At 41.9% G+C, this 17311-nt stretch overlaps 1 protein-coding gene across 1 annotated transcript in view; it reads right to left on the reverse strand.

Annotated features, from left to right (window-relative positions):
• Positions 1 to 17311, reverse strand: part of Col4a6 (collagen type IV alpha 6 chain) — a 290619-nt gene that overhangs the window by 64212 nt on the left and 209096 nt on the right. Inside the window, exons 4-5 of the mRNA XM_051141160.1 lie at positions 5065 to 5199; positions 3686 to 3730 (exon numbers count right to left, since the gene is read on the reverse strand). Coding sequence (XP_050997117.1) covers positions 3686 to 3730; positions 5065 to 5199 — 180 coding nt within the window. The remainder of the gene's footprint in view (positions 1 to 3685; positions 3731 to 5064; positions 5200 to 17311) is intronic.

Below are 17311 nucleotides of genomic sequence, written 5' to 3' on the forward strand. Positions count from 1 at the left end.
GTCCTTTTGTTTGTAAGAAGATAGCCTCTGTACCATGCAGGATCCCTTTCCTTCTGTCTTCTCATTTTATGTAGTCATTTTGAGAGTTAGGCTGGAGAGGAGACCAGGAAGAGAAAAAGTGAAGGTCTCAATTCTCCCTTGTTCTCTTTCCCTGAGTATATTTTCTGGAAATAGCTAGATTTCCCTACAGTCTTAGTAGCTACCCATTGGAAAACAGCTGTCCCCTAGCTCTATAATGTTCCAGCATTATGGTTTGGAGTCAGTTGTTCCATTATCCATTGTTGTTTCCCTTGATCCTGCCACATTCTCTAAATCTACTCTATTCAACTCTGTTTAGTTAAGCTCTATGGGTGGGGTACCCAGTTTCCTATGTAGCAGAAATAAGTTAAAACCATAGTCTAGCTCAGTACTCGGGCTACCAAAACCGTCTTTATCTAGACTCTTTTGGTTTTCTCATTTAAACTTCTGATACCTCTCACTGGTAGAGAAACCTGCTCACCTTTCTCCACCTTAGTGAAAATCCCTGGAATTAACCTCTGACAGCCAACTCAAACCTATTGCCTCTTTTTCATCTGCTGATACAATGGGCAGTGCGGGCTTTGAGCCAGTCAGACTTATATCCTGATCCAGCTTTACTACTTTCCAGCTGCCCCATTCCTCCATTAGTAAACTGGTGATGAGTAATACATATATTCTAGAGAGGTTGTCAACATTAAAAGCAGCATTGTGCTGTGGTTAACATTAAGTGATACTGGGTTTACTAAGTAGCAAATGAGTAAATGGTTAAGTCTTGATCCGGGCAAATCAGCAAGAATAAGCTATAGGGTGGAGTTCTGCCTCCTCGCAGTTTTCAGGACCACAGAATTTCTAGCACTTTGCCTATAGCTAATTATTTTACCAGAGTGTACTGGATTCCAGGAGCATAGTCTTTTGAGGGGGGAACTTATGGTTCAATATATGTACAAGGGAATGTGCCTGCTATGTTCCAGAAAAAAATTGTGTTCCTGAGTCCTTAGTCCCAAGGGAGATGTTCCCGTGTGATGAGTGCTATGTGTCCACTTTGAGGATATAAGTTTACAGTGTTTATTTAAAAACCTCTACATATGGGAAATGTCTGTGATTGACATCCTGGGTAAGGCTAAGTAAACCTTATTTTAAAGGATATCTTGAAACTCTCTGCTCTCAACTCATTTTAAATGAAAGCGTTTCATAAATATGCATCCATGGCAGTTGCCAACAGCTCTAACTCACAACTGAATTGTGAGTAAAGCTCTGAGTCGTACCATCCCCAGGGTCGGTCTGCTGATGTTGAATCTCCTAATGCATAGGCAAGCTCTCTTTGCCCACTTCACTGGCTGTTGTGGCCCTTGGTGCAACGAACTGGGTTGTCAGGAAACAGACTCCATTTTGAAATTGTCAACATGATAGCAAAAGATCGGGTGGGGGTAGGGATTTGGAGACCCAAACCAGTGACCAGTGTTAATGATCTGTCATTGTTAGGAGGGGATTGAAATCTGTGCACTGGTCCAATTTAGGAAGATGTGTCAGAGAAGCTGTTGTCTTCAGCTGAACTGTTTAATATGTGTTGCTAAGAGTTGAAGAGATTGATTAGCTGGGAAAAACCTGTGGAGTCTGTGTTTTTCTGTTTGAGGTAGCTCCATCAGTCTGAGAACTCAGGCTCTTACAGACACTAGAAGAGACAGTTTCGTTTTCCAGAATTCCTGGGACTCTCGGGCCTGAGCAGGGAGCAGAAGACATGATCTGTGCTTTTAAGGAGTTAGATGAAACTGTCATATAAAGTAATGAGCACCAGGAGACTATATGTATCAAGGAGCTCGAGTACTGAAACACACACCAAGGACTCCTGAGATCTTCAAGATGAAAGGAAAAGGTAAGTACTGAATGAAGGGCACTCAACAGATATTTTTTGGATAGTTGGCAGAGGGGAAGTCAGAAATGAGAAAAATCAAAAGGCAAAAGGAAACAGCAACCTTCCGTTAAGGAAAGGGCAAGAAGTGGGAAGATCTGTGACTCTTTCTACTAAGTGATGAAACCACAAAAGGAAGCGATCAATGCCTACATGGGCCATAAGTTGGAGGCATGAGTGTTCAGCTGGACTTGGGGACAGTTCCAGCTTAGATTGTAGAAGCAGTCTAAGTAGCACATGATTTACTTGCTCTCAGTTGCAAGTCAAAAGAGATACTAGGAGAGGGCATAGTAACACTGCAAATTCCAGTCACCTGTGACTCTCTGGCCGGGCTAGGTCTGTAGGATGATGGGGTAAGGCTACCTCCGGCTTGGCAGTTACACTCATCTCCTGAACCTGGAATGCACTCTCTGGGCAGTGATTCCTCCTCAGGCAGGCATAGTTAACGTAGGTGAATGTCAAAAAATGTAGGTGAATGTCAAAAAAAAGGATGGCTATCCGTCTCCACTTAACTTTCCAGTTGGCTTATTTCTGAACATTTCCAGACACTGCAGTTGAATAAAATGCAGACATCTGATGGTGATATGATTCAAGTAAGAAATACAAAGAAAGTGAGTCTTATACCTTCCAGATATACAAATGTCTACTATATGTGAGAGAAAAGTAGGTCAGATGATAGCATCTATGAAAGAAAAACTATATTCTTCCCATATATCCTCATAGTAGAGAATGGGCATATAGCAGGTGAGCAAGACATTGCCTGGAAATTGGGGCAAAAAGATCTGAATTACCTTTGGTGATACTAGAAGGTTGTATAGCATAACAGAAAACAGCGAGTAGACTAGAGTTTCCGCAGTTGAGCTTTGATAATGTTCAAAAGTCCCTCTTAGGGGTTGTTATAAGGATAAGGGCAAGCTAAAGTCCTCCTCAGGTGGAGGAGCTTTCCTCTTTTCTATTGTATAGTCCAAGTGTCCACATCCTTTTTGGTCTCTTAAACAAGACCTTGTAGACAAACATGACCCAGAGTATGGAGGAAATATAGAAAAGGGGCGATGTGGGCAAAAGCAGAAAGTGATAGCCACTAAGTTCCAAGTGTTTATTTCAGAGGCTGATGAATGGTCACTGTAGAATCAGAAGCAGTGGGTTGAGTGTGATTACAGGTTACAAATGGGGAATCTAAGACTTTGGGCTGGATGGAATGGAGAAAGGACTGTTTACAAGTTCACATCCACCATCTATATCTGGAAAAGTAAACAAAGAAACAAAAAACAAAGAGACATTCTCAATGAAAGGAAATAAAGCTGACGAGAACAAATTACTGAAATAGCATGTATCAAGTTATCATTAAGGATTTCTCAGTCAGGTTTTGTGCATCTTATTACTTTTCCTGTAATGAGGACATGCATGCTCTAATGCACCTCTGCAATTCAGAGGCAGCTCCTCTATGTCTAGTTGAAACTCTTCCCAGCTCCCCCTCACCCAGTATTAACTTACTTAGACTTAAGCATGGGCATTTTCTTATGGATGACATGCCACTTCTCATCTTAAACGATCTGATTAATGATTGTCTGAACCTGAGTCCGAGGCTAAATGTGTGGGATTCCTGCCCTTCACACCTCACCACACTTCCCTCACTCAGGGCATGACTCGGAGCATTCGTGTATAAGACAACAAAAACAGTTTCTAAGGCCAAAGTACTTGAGCCAGCAGGCAGAACCTGGAAGGTAATATTAACGTTGCTTCTGTGGACACACTCACCAGAATCCCATCGATGCCAACAAAGCCAGGAACGCCCATGGGACCCTAAAGAAAGGAGAAGAAAGAGAAATGTGTGAGAATTGTATTGATGGCTATTAGGTACAATAGGTTTGGTGATGGGATTCGATGGCCTAAGTGGTTGGTGTTTTATATCTTCTTCCTCATGCTGTATTGCCATACTCCCTACTCCAAGTCTAAGGGGTTGATCTAAGTAAGGTCTTGAGCGTGTTTATGTTCTGAGACAAGTTCTTGTTTTAAGCAGAATAGTGTAGGCACCAAACATTAATGCTCAGTATTACAGGCAACCTTTACATCTGGAGAAAAAAAAAGAATAATCTAACAAAAAATGTCCTAAGCTAGACAATCCTTCTTATGAGAGGACAAGTACAATTCTTGCTTATCCATGAATGAGTCACACCCTCTTCCAGGGATACCACAACCTCCTGATGCTAAAGCCTGTCACCTACAGCCTCTTGCCTCACTCTGTTCCCAAGTACAACTCTGTGTGGCCTTACATGCTATATAATGTCTCCCTTCCCTAAGATGGGAACATAAGTGATTCACGAATTGCCGTCTACCTCATCCACGAGTAGAAAATTGCTATTAACCTCATACATCCAGGTAAGTGTTATAGCTTCAGCTACCCTTATAGTTAATGTGGCTATCCCTTCCCTAAAACATGAGATTAACAGGAGGTGATGAAAATACACCAAAGGTCTCCATTCAGTTGAATAATTCAGTAGGCTAGTTATTACCATTCTTGTTTTCATAGTGTATTCCTTTATATATATATGGCCCAGAATTATTTGAAGTCTTCTGAGGTCTTGCTTGTTAGTCTTCCATGTCATGTGCTTGATCTCTATTGTTCAGCTAATCAGACTCTTGACCCAAGCCCAGATCGAACCCTCATGACTTGATGTGAGTGAGCCAACTTGTCATGCAAGCAACCAATATATTTACTTGATAATTTGCCTACTATGGGAGTCTCTAGAAATGCTTTCCTTTGTCACCAGCCCATCATTCACTCCATTTCCTTTCTTCCTTCTTTCTTTTTTCTTTGAGATGGGCATTTTAATGTATCTTGGCTGGCTTGATATCTATTAAGTAGGTCAGGCTGCCCATGAATTTAAGGCAAACTTCCTGCTTCTGCCACTGGAGTACTGGGATTACAGATATGCATCACCATGTCCAGGAGTGCCCCTCCATTCCCCCCCCCTCTCTCCACGAAGTCATTTTCACACAAGTTCATACTGTACTTTGCCTCAGCTCTTTTTAAAGTATGTGCCCAGGCACCAAATTATTTAGGAGCAACAGTACTCTCCTAACTGAGAACTGAGACTGAACATTTGAACTTTGTACTTACAACCCTTGCATCTTACCTTATCCCCTGTTGGCCCATATGGTCCCAGAGGGCCTGGGGAGCCTCTTTCTCCTTTCAATCCTGGTAAGCCAGCAGGACCAGCTAACCCTTCAGGACCTGCTAGACCCTGAGCTCCAATTGGTCCAGGGCGTCCCTAAAGATGGACAGAAAAACTGGCAATTAGTTAACAGAAGATTTAACAACAACATTTTCATTTTTTTTTCATGCAAAAGTACGGGCACCACTTCACTAAATAACTTTGACTTGGAGATCTGTGAGGTATGCCAACGTTCCACACACGGATCAGAAAGGGCTATTTTAGGGGCTGCTAAGCTTATTTGGATAGAACGTATTTTATAAGCACATTTAAGAAGATTCATGTGCACCAAGATCCTTCAACTTTGTACTTAGTTATTCAGGCTGGATAATATCGTCCTCTTCCTAGTTAGTGCCAGGACATCCATCAGATTGTCAAAATAGTGAAAGCACAGAACACTGCAGAGTGTCATGGCATTTTGGAAGCTGCAGCCAAATGGCCAACCACATACTTGCGCTGAAGTTCAGAAATGGCCATGTCTAAAGAATGCTGCTCCAGGGGCCAAAGAATTGTGACCCCTGAAACTGCCGAACTCTTCAAAATACATATTTTTTCTCAGCGCATCCCAGGACCCCATCATTGTACCTGGCAGCAAATACTTCCAGGCACCCCTCCCCCTCACATTCATTGCTCACTCTTCCTCCCCATCTCCCTGTCAGGCCCTCCCTCTATTTGCACAGTACTCAATGTGTAAAGCACAAAGAGCCCGAGGAGATCTATTAAGTTTCAATTATGGTCGCAGGAGTGAACAGCCTGAAGATTTCGAATGCCTTGGTTATAAAATGTCTGTAACAATTAAGTCTGAGAGTTCAGGCTGACATTTTAAAGTAGACTGAGACCGAGAATTAACCCCAGTAGGTACAAAACAGACAGCCTGGATTATCATTTAGAACAAATTCTGGTAGGGACTTTTATTTTTTTTTTTTCCTGCTGAAAAGCAAAATAAAAAAATAAAAATAAAAAACACCATTAGCAGTGTGCATTACTTATATGAGAATTTCATATCTGGCATTTTCATAAATGCTTCACGCCCCACCTCTCTGCCCCTTTAGTGACTGTCCATAATTTCCTAAACATTCATGAAAACTCTGAAAAAGTCCATGAAAATGCCCTCTCCAATCACCTTCAAGCTTTCCATTGTAAAAGGTTGAAAACAGGACAAATGTCTTAAACACAATATCTAGAGGTATGTCTGGGTGATACTAGTGCCCATCAGCTGTGCTGGTCCATTGGGATATAATTTGCACTGTCAATCAGGGCCATGAAGACCTAGAGCTCCTGCAAAGAAGTGAAAGATGTTCTATCCGATGAGATGCAACTTTCTGGAATTCAGTCTACCATTCAAACTTTCCTATGCTCATGGTGCAGGCTGTGGATGTTTGGTAAACCTCTGGGGGTAATAGGGGTAGGTATTGAGTGTTCACTTTTTAAGCTCTCATGTCATTGGTGGAATTTTATTTAGACTCATTTTCTTGAAATTTTGTATGTGTGTGTGTGTGTGTGTGTGTGTGTGTGTGTGTGTGTGTGTGTGAACTAAAGAGAAAAAGGGGCAATACTTTAAAAACATTATGCTAGCACTTACTAAGGATGAGTGAAGGAATGGGAAACTGGACATAGGTTTCAAGATGAAAGTTCACACTACACTGATAGCACCAGTGTGGAGTGGAGACAAGAGCATCAGGTGCACAGGGGAAAGGCTGCCAGTGGAGGTCTGTGGAGCGCAACACCTGGCCCATGGCTGGGGCGTCGTGGCTATTAGGGAAAGTCAAGTGAACTCCAGCTGGAATGGGGCCTGGAAGGTTAAGCAGGAAAGGTGAAGACATGGTGTGGTCAGACCTGGAGAAGCAGCTGGGTAGAAAGCAGTATTCAGGATTCTAACCCATCAAGGCGCATTGAAGAGAAGAAGTGAGCATCACGAGGAGCCTGGGACAGCCTGCCTGAGTCTGGAACAAGGGAAAGAGACAAGAACCAGCTGTTGGAGGAGAAGGCTGCTTGGTGGGAGGATGGGGCATGGTGGACTTGTCAGAGCTGTATTGTTACCAACAGAGAAGATGCAGTCAGACCACAGAATGTTTGGCTCAAACCTCAGACCTGCCAAAGGGGTTCTTCCATAAATAGTAGGGGGACATGATAAATCACTTGATAGCTATCAAGAGAGTGAATTGTCACGTGGCCCAGTTCTCAGTCTGTACTGCTCAATTTGAGCACATGGACCAGCACCGTCCACCTCTGCTCTCATATAGTTCAGACCACAAGCTCGCCAGCATGAGTAAACTAGGAAACTTAGGCGTGAGAAATGCTAAGATGGACTTAATAGAATTCTGAGTTGGTCCAGCAGAGGCTGGTTCCGAACACTGCTTCCTTTCTCTTGTCTGACTGAGCACACTAAATTTGTCAGAAAGTTGCATGTACGTCCCCCAAAGGACTCATGAGATTAAAAAAAAAAATCCCAAAGAAGTTTTTGGAAAGGTACCCCTTGGAGAAGCAAGGGTTCTGGGGCTGGTCTCAGGTAGTTTGGGTTGGTTGGATATGTCAGCAGTCCAGCAGGAAACCTCTCAGACTGACTCCAACACAGGGCCCTGTCTGGTAGGTGCTGGGAGGTTTCAGACTCACTGCTTATCTTGAATTGTTTCCCCAGCATGCCAAGGCCTTGTAGCGCGCACTGAGAACGGATCTGAAACAAGGAATCTTCCACCCACTGAAATCCATTCACACAGTGGCACAGAGCACCATGAACAGAGGAAGGCAGCCACAATAAAAGGAAGGAGACACTTTGGGGTGTTTCTTCATCTGTTTCTAGTATTGCTTGGGGTTCCCCCATTCTCAGCTCCAGTGCAGTTTCAGTGCGCTACTCAGGCTTCAGACTGGATCTCCCCCTGCATTATGGTTTGTTGTCTCTCCTCCCTCTCCCCCCACCCCCCTGCAGACTCTATCTGCGACACTTTCCCAAATGGCCAGCAGAGGGCAGTGTGAGAACACAGAGACTGCAGATAAACAGGTGGGTGGGTGGGCCTTTCTCACACAGGGAAAGAGAAATCAAACCAGTGTCAGAGAAGTCACAGAATGTTCAAGCAGAGAAAGGCCCTTGGAGACCATTTAGCCAGGGTTTATTTTCTAAGGGGTGGAGTAGACTGAGAGAAGAGGAAGATTTTTTTTTTTAAAGGCCACATAGCTAGGAGGAACGACGTGAGACTTAAACTTGACTCTATCTCCTTTCGGTGCTAGGCTCTTTCCCTTTGTCAGTGGTAGATGTCCTAGGGGGTCCGCGAGGCTGTCTCACCCTCATCCTGGATCCTTCTGTGGCACTGTTCCCATCAGTAAGCTGCAGCAGCCAGATGCTCACCCATCATTTCTCTCTTCCTAACCCCGATCACTGACTCGATCTGAAGCGCCATCATTGTTTGGAAGGCTAGCAGAATTTCAATGGGCTTGGACTAATGCCATGCCCTGATACATGTCATTTATTTTGGCAGATGGACCCATCTAGGGCAGAAGGACTCCTCCACATTGTTCCAACAAGCTCTCCTGCCTCCATCTGCTCAATATTTTTTTTTAAAAAGTGCACAGCAGGACTTAATTCTCAAGGGCTGGGAACTGTGCCTAAAGCCAGGGACTATAGGTCTACAACCACAGCTCAAGATCAAATGGGCTGTGTCTCCTGATTATGGTGGCTTTGAGTCCGTGTGTAGCGTAAGGTTACCTTTGGACAACTAGGGAAACCAACCCATTAATGGAGGTACCTATAACATAGTACACAAATAGCATCTGAGAACCTTAGAAACACAAACCTCAAAATAGGTGAGATGGCAAAATTGATGGAAGGATCTGACTGTATAACTTGCTGTATTTCTGCCTTTTATTTCCCTCCCGCAAGATTCCAGTGGTCTATTCCCATAAAATTAAAAGTTGTTCCTTTGAATCGGAAACTCATTGCCACTGTGGCATGAATGATTGGCAACTTTGAGGGTTACTTTTCCCAAGGGGAGCCTTGTCCTTTAGCGGAGAGCAAATCATTAGACACAGGATGCAAGTGATATTTACAAAGCAGGGAAAGGAAGAGGGTGGCCTCCCTGAGGATCCAGCTGTATTCCAGGAGGTGATGAGGTGGGAAAGCACTATTCCATGGCCTTGTAAGTTGTATTTTTAGGCAAGTTACTTAGCTGATCTGAGTGTCAAGGTTTGGGGGACTGTACTCACCGCGGTGTAGGATTATTGTTAGCATCTGAGTGAGCCAAGGTTTGTGAACCACACCTATGACTTAGAACAAAAAGATGAATTCCTTTTTCTATTTAGGTGTCGTTCATTATAGAATTGAGAAGTTAGGATTGAGTAATTGATGCTCTTTGCCTGAAGTTTAAGTGAGAGATGCCCGGATGTTATTGAGAAGACTTTTTTTTCTGGTGGGGGCTGTCGGGGAATGATGGGGTACTGACAGCCCACATCTGTGAGACCAGTTCTGCACTCCTTATAGATTGTGTCCTAATTCTCCCAGACTCTTGATTCCTCATACTTTATCCTCATACTGTCCGTACTTGATCTGAAAGCAACACAAGCTACATTTTAATACTCCCTGCCAAGTGCGAACCTCTAACAAGATTTCTCCTCTGGCTGTGCCGTGAGCCTAAAGCCTTGGCTGGTGTCTGCTGTGATGTTCCAATTCAACCCCAACAAAAGCTTATTGGCTTATTGTATTCACTGAAATCCTATTGTCTAAGCCAGCTCCTTACTCTTAAATGATTGGATGTAACACAGTACATTGCAAACTTAATCAGTCTAGAAACCCAGAGTTTCTCCACATGACTTCCTTTCTCACATCCAAACCATCACCAGCAAGGATTGCCAATCCAACTTCAAGTATAAGCCAAACGTGTTCATGTCTCTAACCCCATAGTCTTATTACAGGACTTCCTCACATCTGCTCTATATGTGCTATTTCCACAATGGCTTACCATCCCCAGTCTTGTTTTGCTCTCTTTGAGCATCCTGACACATTGCATTTGTATGCAATTTTAGAGATGTCTCTGTTGTTCCAGCTACTTCCTATGTATCTTTCAGGTTCTAGCAAAGATGGCAACTTCATCAGGAAGCATTCCATAATTATGCCCATCCCACAATGTAGTTAGGTTATGTGTTACTAATGATAGATTATATGTCAATGCCCCTTGTGGAAAATAGAATGAACTCCTTGAGACTCACATATTACTACCCATAGCTCTCTCTAGTGCTCATCTCAGCATTTGGTGATAAATGTTTTTTGAATGAGGAATTAATGACTGAATATACATACTAAGAAGTCAGTGGCTCAGAAAGGATGGTATTTTATTGGGAAGTCTAGACAGTTGCAAGAGAGTGCACCCAAGAAATGACTTCTCATAGGACCACAGGAAAGAGCTGCACAAGACTTGGAAATTTCCTAGTTCAGGATTGAGAAAAAGAGAATTGCCTGAGTCCATCCAATATCAACTCTAGACTTTTGGAAACACAGTATCATGTCTTTTAGAGCCTTTAAAGGCTGATTTTTTTCTATATGTGATATAGTTTCTGAGCAACCTCTGTGTTCAGAGTTCTGAGTGGAATGAATTTGCTTCCTATGCTGATTGGTAGCTGTCTCCATATCAGTGAATTTATTCAGCATCCATGCTATGCCAGGCACTCTGGTGAAGATGGTGGGCGAGAAACAGTTTTTGCTTTTGTGGTGCTTATAGCTTTATAACTTGAAAACAATTGTGCATGGCCCACCAGCAAGCGAATTCAACAGTTTCCATCTTGGGCAGAGTTCTGACCTAGACACGCATGTATCTATGTGTGCTTAATGAAATGGTAATACAGAAGAAAACATGCCACATGGCCCACCCTGCTTCTTGGGAATGAGAAGGCTCATCCTAAGAAGTGGTTGCGGATAAAGCCATATGCAATAACTCTGAAACTTGTACTGCTGCATGAGTGCCAGAGGAATTCAAAGATGTGTGGTCCAGCAAGAGGGTAGAGGCATAAGGAGAGGTTTAATAAGATGGTCGGGGACGCATTCCAAATATAGAGAACAATGTGTTTGTGGAAATTAGCAAATCAACTCGGGTGAGCAAGAGAGAGACTTAGCTTGAGTGAAGTGACAAAGGGAGGAGATGTGAAAACCTCTGGGTCGGAAAAAGTTTACCTGTGGTTACACTTAATCCTTACATCGGCTCCCAGCTTGCTTTGGAGTTTAGAGAGACAGCCTAGCATAGTAGCTAAGGAGACAAAGATTCAGAATAAAAAGCTTTGGAGTCACTTCCCCTCTTCCTCACTGCAGGACAATGGCACAAAGAATGACCTCAAGTTTCTCATCGTCGTCTCAAAGAAAAATAATGTTAGGGTCTCCTTCACAGGAGGCTTGCATACATTATGAAAAGTAATTGGTGAAAGCTGTGGTCTTTACTCGTTAACATGCAGCAGATTCGCTTGACATAGTGATAAAAGACAGATATAGGCACACCCCACCCTCCATTTCAGACTGGTTAGGTGTCTCTAAAAATATGCGCATCTAATAAGCTCCCAGGTGGTCCTCACGCTACTGGAGTGGCGACCACACTTGGAGAATCCCTGCCGAAGATAATTTGCATGGTACTGAGAAGAAGAATAAATGTGCAATCAAAATTAATAGTTATTAGCACATTTTTTATTACTTAATAGACTATGGCTTGTGAAGATCAGGATTTCAACATTTCAGGGAGTCCCGCAGAACTCTTTTATTCCTATAGCTCAATGCACTTCCACCTCTTTCTCATTTTGACACAATACAAGAGAAAGTGAATTGTATGGGCAGCACAACCAGAGACGGCGTATTGGTGCTCTGACGTCCTGTGTAGAAACACCAGTGGTTTGGATTAGATACTTAGGACTGTGCATGGGGGAGAAGGCAGCATTGAACAATATTTCAGAGACTAAAGATGACAAAGATTTTGTGTTAGATTCCACTTGATGAAGGTTGACTACCATGTTACTTTATAGGGCTTCTGAGGGATCTCCACACTGACTTGAGGAAACCTAGGAGATGGAGGGCATGGGGTGGGAGATGAGGAGTTCCTATTTGGACAGTATGTATTTAAGAAGTCTGGGAACATCTGTGGTGAGGGCCAACAATGACTGTTACACTAGCCTGGAAGATTCACGAAGGCAAGGAATGAGGCTGGCTTTACTCATTGCATACTTGGACATGCAGTGTCTAGGATGTGGTAGGCACTGAAAACAAAATTGGAGAAGAAAAGCCTAACTGTGAAGTAAATGACAATAGAAAATTAAATGTGTACATGGATTCATCTAGAAGGTTCCTTCCAAGTCTTATTAACTAGGGGGAAATGAGATTAAATAATTGTTGCTAACCTGAAATATCCCTAGGAGCTTCCAAGCAGTGAAGTACAAAGATTCCTGAGCTCCAGTGCAGGTATAAGGTGGCTTGGATTCTACAAATCATCCTTAATTTACAACTGTAATTCTTATTCTTATGTTAGTTATAGGGTATGGGTTAGGGGGATAAAGAGCTTGACAGAATCTGGCCAAAACAGACTAGCTATACAATATGATAAGGCAGATATTAATGGGTACGTGTTCAAAAGCAGAAATATTTAAGGGAATTTCAGAATAACACTTTTCTTTCTGCCCTTCCTCTGGGTCATCACAGTACTTTCATGAGGCAGCCTGTGAGCACTAAGCTGAAAAGCAATTAACCAATGGGCCTTAAAGTCCCATAGCTACTCAGTGGTAGAGCTAGTGTTAGGGATTTCTAATCAATTCTATGCTCCTTTATTGGAACAAACTGAGACAGGCAGATTCAGAGCCCTTTAAAGTCATTTTTTCTAGTAGCAGCACTAAAAGAATTCCACTGTGTATGGAAGGAAGAAGGGAGTAAAAATGTTGGCAGTGGACAGATATTGGTAGTATTTGGCAACTAAAGACTTTATCTGGGCATGGTAGTACACATCTGTAACCCTAGCACTTGAGAGTTGACGACAGGAGGATCAGTTCAATGATATCCTTGGCTACACAGTTAGTGTAGTGTGAGGCCAGTGTGGGCCACAAGAGATCCTGACTCAAACGAATAGACAAAACAATAAAAATATTTAAAACCCAAATAGCAACATAAACAAAACAAATCTCCTTATGTAGATATATAGAATTTTGTGACCCACAAAGCTCTATTTTGATTTGGTACTATCAGCATCATTCATGTTTGCCAGCAAGCAAGAGGAATGACCCTTCCTATCTCCACAAACAAAGGAACAACACAGACAAAGAGTTTGTAGCTAGACAGCAATGGGCATCTTTATCAAAGAGTGAATCTCCCAAATTGTCTGTGTCACTGCAAAGGAGGGATATCAGAATCCGGCTCTCGGTGCAGAGATGAAAATATTTCTTTTCTAGTTCTTCAGCTGCAATCACTGTTTGAAACAGCCAGCCCTGGCATGAAGGCATGCATCTACAAGTTTTGTTTGCAGACACACAAACATACCTGTTCCATTGGCTGTTGTCAGCATGTTGAGACTTTGGGAAAGACAAATCCCAGAATGACACATTTAACTCTCACTAAGCAACCCTTCCCATCAGTCTCTTCTACCCAATACTCAAAGTTCTCTTTCCAAATGTAATGATGACTTCTGTTTGCCCCTTCTCTACATTGGACAATTCTCTGAATACAGAAGTAAAACCCACAATAAGAGCTATTCAGGAAAGAAAAGGATAATTTTTTATTTATATGAAAGAACTTTATCTCACTTCACCCAAAATCTTCATTGGAACAAGCGCTAAAAACACAAATGTACCAATAGAATTAATAAAGTCAGAAAATGTACTTCAAGCAATGACACTACCTAAAATGTAAAAATAAGAAGAATTTCTTCTTGCTCTCCAATCAAAATGTCCTCTTTAATAGACCTATTGTTTACCTGATCCATTAGACATATTTTGATAATCTAAATGTCCCAAGGGTCACATATTAATTTAGCGGTAGATGAGGGCCTATAGGCACAATATGCTTATTCTATAAACATAATAGGATGATTTAGTTTTTAAATGTCAAAGTTTCCTTTGTCCCTGGGGAATGTCTGGATAGAGACAAATGATGAATCTGCAGGTCTGTCTTCTCCATGATCAGTTCTTTTTTTTATTTAATTAATTTGTTCAGATTACAACTCAATTGTTATCCCATCTCTTGTATTCTCCCATTCCTCCCTCCCTCCTGCTTTCACCCTATTCCCCTCCCCTAGGTTTAAGAACGAGAGGGACCGCCTCCCCGACTATATGGTCATAGGCTATCAAGTCTCATCTTAGTCTAGAACCAACTTTCGTATACTTGAACATTACAAGCATCAAAAGTCAAACACATTTGTAAATATGAGCAATACTTGATCATACAAATAGAAACAAAATAAACACCCCTGGAAGTAGTACAAAGGGTTGAATGAGCCTGTGCATTCCTTGGAATGGATGCATATTCTATACAGAGTCCCAACGTGTATGAGAAAATACATATGGCTCTATTTGGCATGAATTTGACCTACCACCTAGTAACTTGGTTGCAAAAACATGGACTACTTCATTTGTTATAATTTTCCTGTGTAGATTTTATAAGAGGTCTCAAGAATGACTGGATTGTGCAGGCCTGTTTACAACTACAACACTTGCTAGCAAATAGGGATCGTTGTTGCCTTTGCTTCTCTGAAAATTCTCCCATTTTATGAAACATGAGATTTCTGTTCAAGTCCCCGATCTCAATTTCTTGCTATATGATTTGGAGAAAGGCGATTAATCTCCAGGCCTCTGTCTTCTCATCAACAAAATGGGGCTATTATCTGTCCTGTTTTCTGTGGTGCTTTGACCATCAGTAGGGACATGTGTGAAAATGAGCTATGCATTCATTCTATTTGCAAAGCTCTGCTTTGTGGAGGAAAAGAGAACAAACAAAGTCCAATTTCAAAACAAAATTCTCATTTATTGGGCTCCTAAGGCAATAAGCCCTTAAATGACTGAAGATTCACGAGGAAGAGGTTTCAGCACAAAAAGATTGAAAGAAACAAGGAGCAGAATTTAGAGCCATGAGAGGCAGGGACAAACGATCTGGCACAGGGTCTCATTATAGTTTTAAAGTGATTAAACTTTCTGCTAAAATACGTGGTTTACTTTTAAACATATAGTTTAATTACAAGTGAGAGCCAATGGTTTTCTCTTTCAGTTCTTCTATCAAAACAGCCATGTTTTTTTAACTGAAAATCACAGCAGACTATAACCTGCCAGAGATTCACTTTAGAGCAATTTTTGCTGTAGTGTGTCTATTCCATTAGATAAGGGATTCTTGCAGCATTTTCCTCTGACATAATAAATTATCCTTCATTGCTATACTACACAATCTTTGGTCTAATACCGAGCTGGTGTAAGATGATTGCGTCTGGATCAATGTTGGCTTCCTACATTCTCTTGTGAGATGCCATCAAGTTCTGGCAATTGAGAGGTTACAGAGAGCAATCAACCACTGCTTCTTGAACAGGAGCATGACAGGATCAGAGACATTCTTTACCAGCATTCACTTATTAACGAACTCGGAGATCTTTCAGAAGGAAAGACAAGAAAAGGAAAGCAATGGTATAGTCACATAATCCCAGTGTGGCTCTCATGCAAATGAAAACCCTGGATTCCTTTAGAACCAGAACAGCATTCATATCCATACTCATGCAGATGAAAAGATATATATTTTAACCCCTGGGACTCTGCTAAAGTGTTAAGGCCAGGTGGCACTCTGACATAGTTTACATTATGTTTTGCAGCCGTCAGTGAATTTGGTTTTGTTTGTTTGTTTGATTTGGTTTTTTTTGTTGTTGTTTGTAAATAAAAAAAGGTTTTATCATTTTTTTTAACCTCTCATTCAGAGTTTCCTCTTCGTCCTCCCAGTCCTTCCTCCCCCACCCCACCCACTCCTCCTTTTTCTCTTCTGAAAAGGGCAGGCCTCCCATGGATATCAACCAAACATGGCATATCAATTTGCAGTAAGACTAGGCACATCTTCTCCTTTTAGGGCTGGATAATGCAACCCAGTCTGGGAAAAGGGATCTCAAAAGTAGAAAAAAGCGTGAATTTGAATTCAAGAAACTAGGATGACTTGTAGCTCTCCTAGCCTCCCCTCCCCTCTACTATATGCAATCGTTCCTGTGGACTAGTAAAAGAATCCACATAGACACACCTAGGTCAAAGAGGAGACAGGAAGGTCGGAGGGGGGACTGGAGGAAAAGATTTTGAATTTCTGATGTATTTTCACTTTACATGATGGGCATTTGGAATCAAGTTCTGTATGTACAAGGAAGGTAAGCCAGAAGCAACAATAGATGTGGCATGGATGACAAATAGACGCTCCAGAGTTAGCCATGGCAATGAGAATAAAAGCTATACATCTGTATTTGAAAAGAGTTACTTTCAGATTTCAAAAAGTGTTTTCATATTCAGGACTCCATCGAATGATCAAAATGACCCTGTCCTAAGTATAAGCCAGAAACTAATGAGTCCAACATAATAGCTTATGTTAACAGAGACGCATCTTCTTAGTCCCAATCCACTGCTCTTTCAACTACTCACTTATTAAGTGATGAGTCAATTACATGCTAAAAATTTCCACTAAGATGTCATGCAGTTCTATCTCAAACCCTGGATATGAAGCACGTTAAATTTTTTAAAATTTCTTTCATCTTTCTGGCTACTCAGAGGCACTCTTATTAAATATCTAAGTAAATACACAAAAGACAAAGAACACAAATCCATCTATTCTGTCCCCTAAAATCTCAGCAGTTCATGGACCAATTATTGAATGTCTACAATGTACAATCCATGATTCTATATGTTGGCTTCAGAAGTAGGCCTTTGCCATGATGTGCTTGTGGTGGTTTGGATGAGAATGGCCCCATAGGTTCATATATTTGAATGCTTGGTTCTCAGTTGGTGGAACTATTTGGTAAGGATTAGGGAACGTGGCTTTGTTGGCGGTGGTGTGTCACTAGGGGTGAGCTTCAAGGTTTTAAAAGCCCATACCAGTCCCAGTTAGCTCTTTCTCTTTACCATGTGGGTGTGTATTAGATGTAACTTTTCAGCTTCTGTCCCAGTACCATGCTTGCCTGCCTATTGCCATGTTCCATGCAATGACAGTCATAGACTC

Source organism: Acomys russatus, chromosome X (assembly GCF_903995435.1).
Source record: "Acomys russatus chromosome X, mAcoRus1.1, whole genome shotgun sequence".
NCBI classification, from domain to species: domain Eukaryota; kingdom Metazoa; phylum Chordata; class Mammalia; order Rodentia; family Muridae; genus Acomys; species Acomys russatus.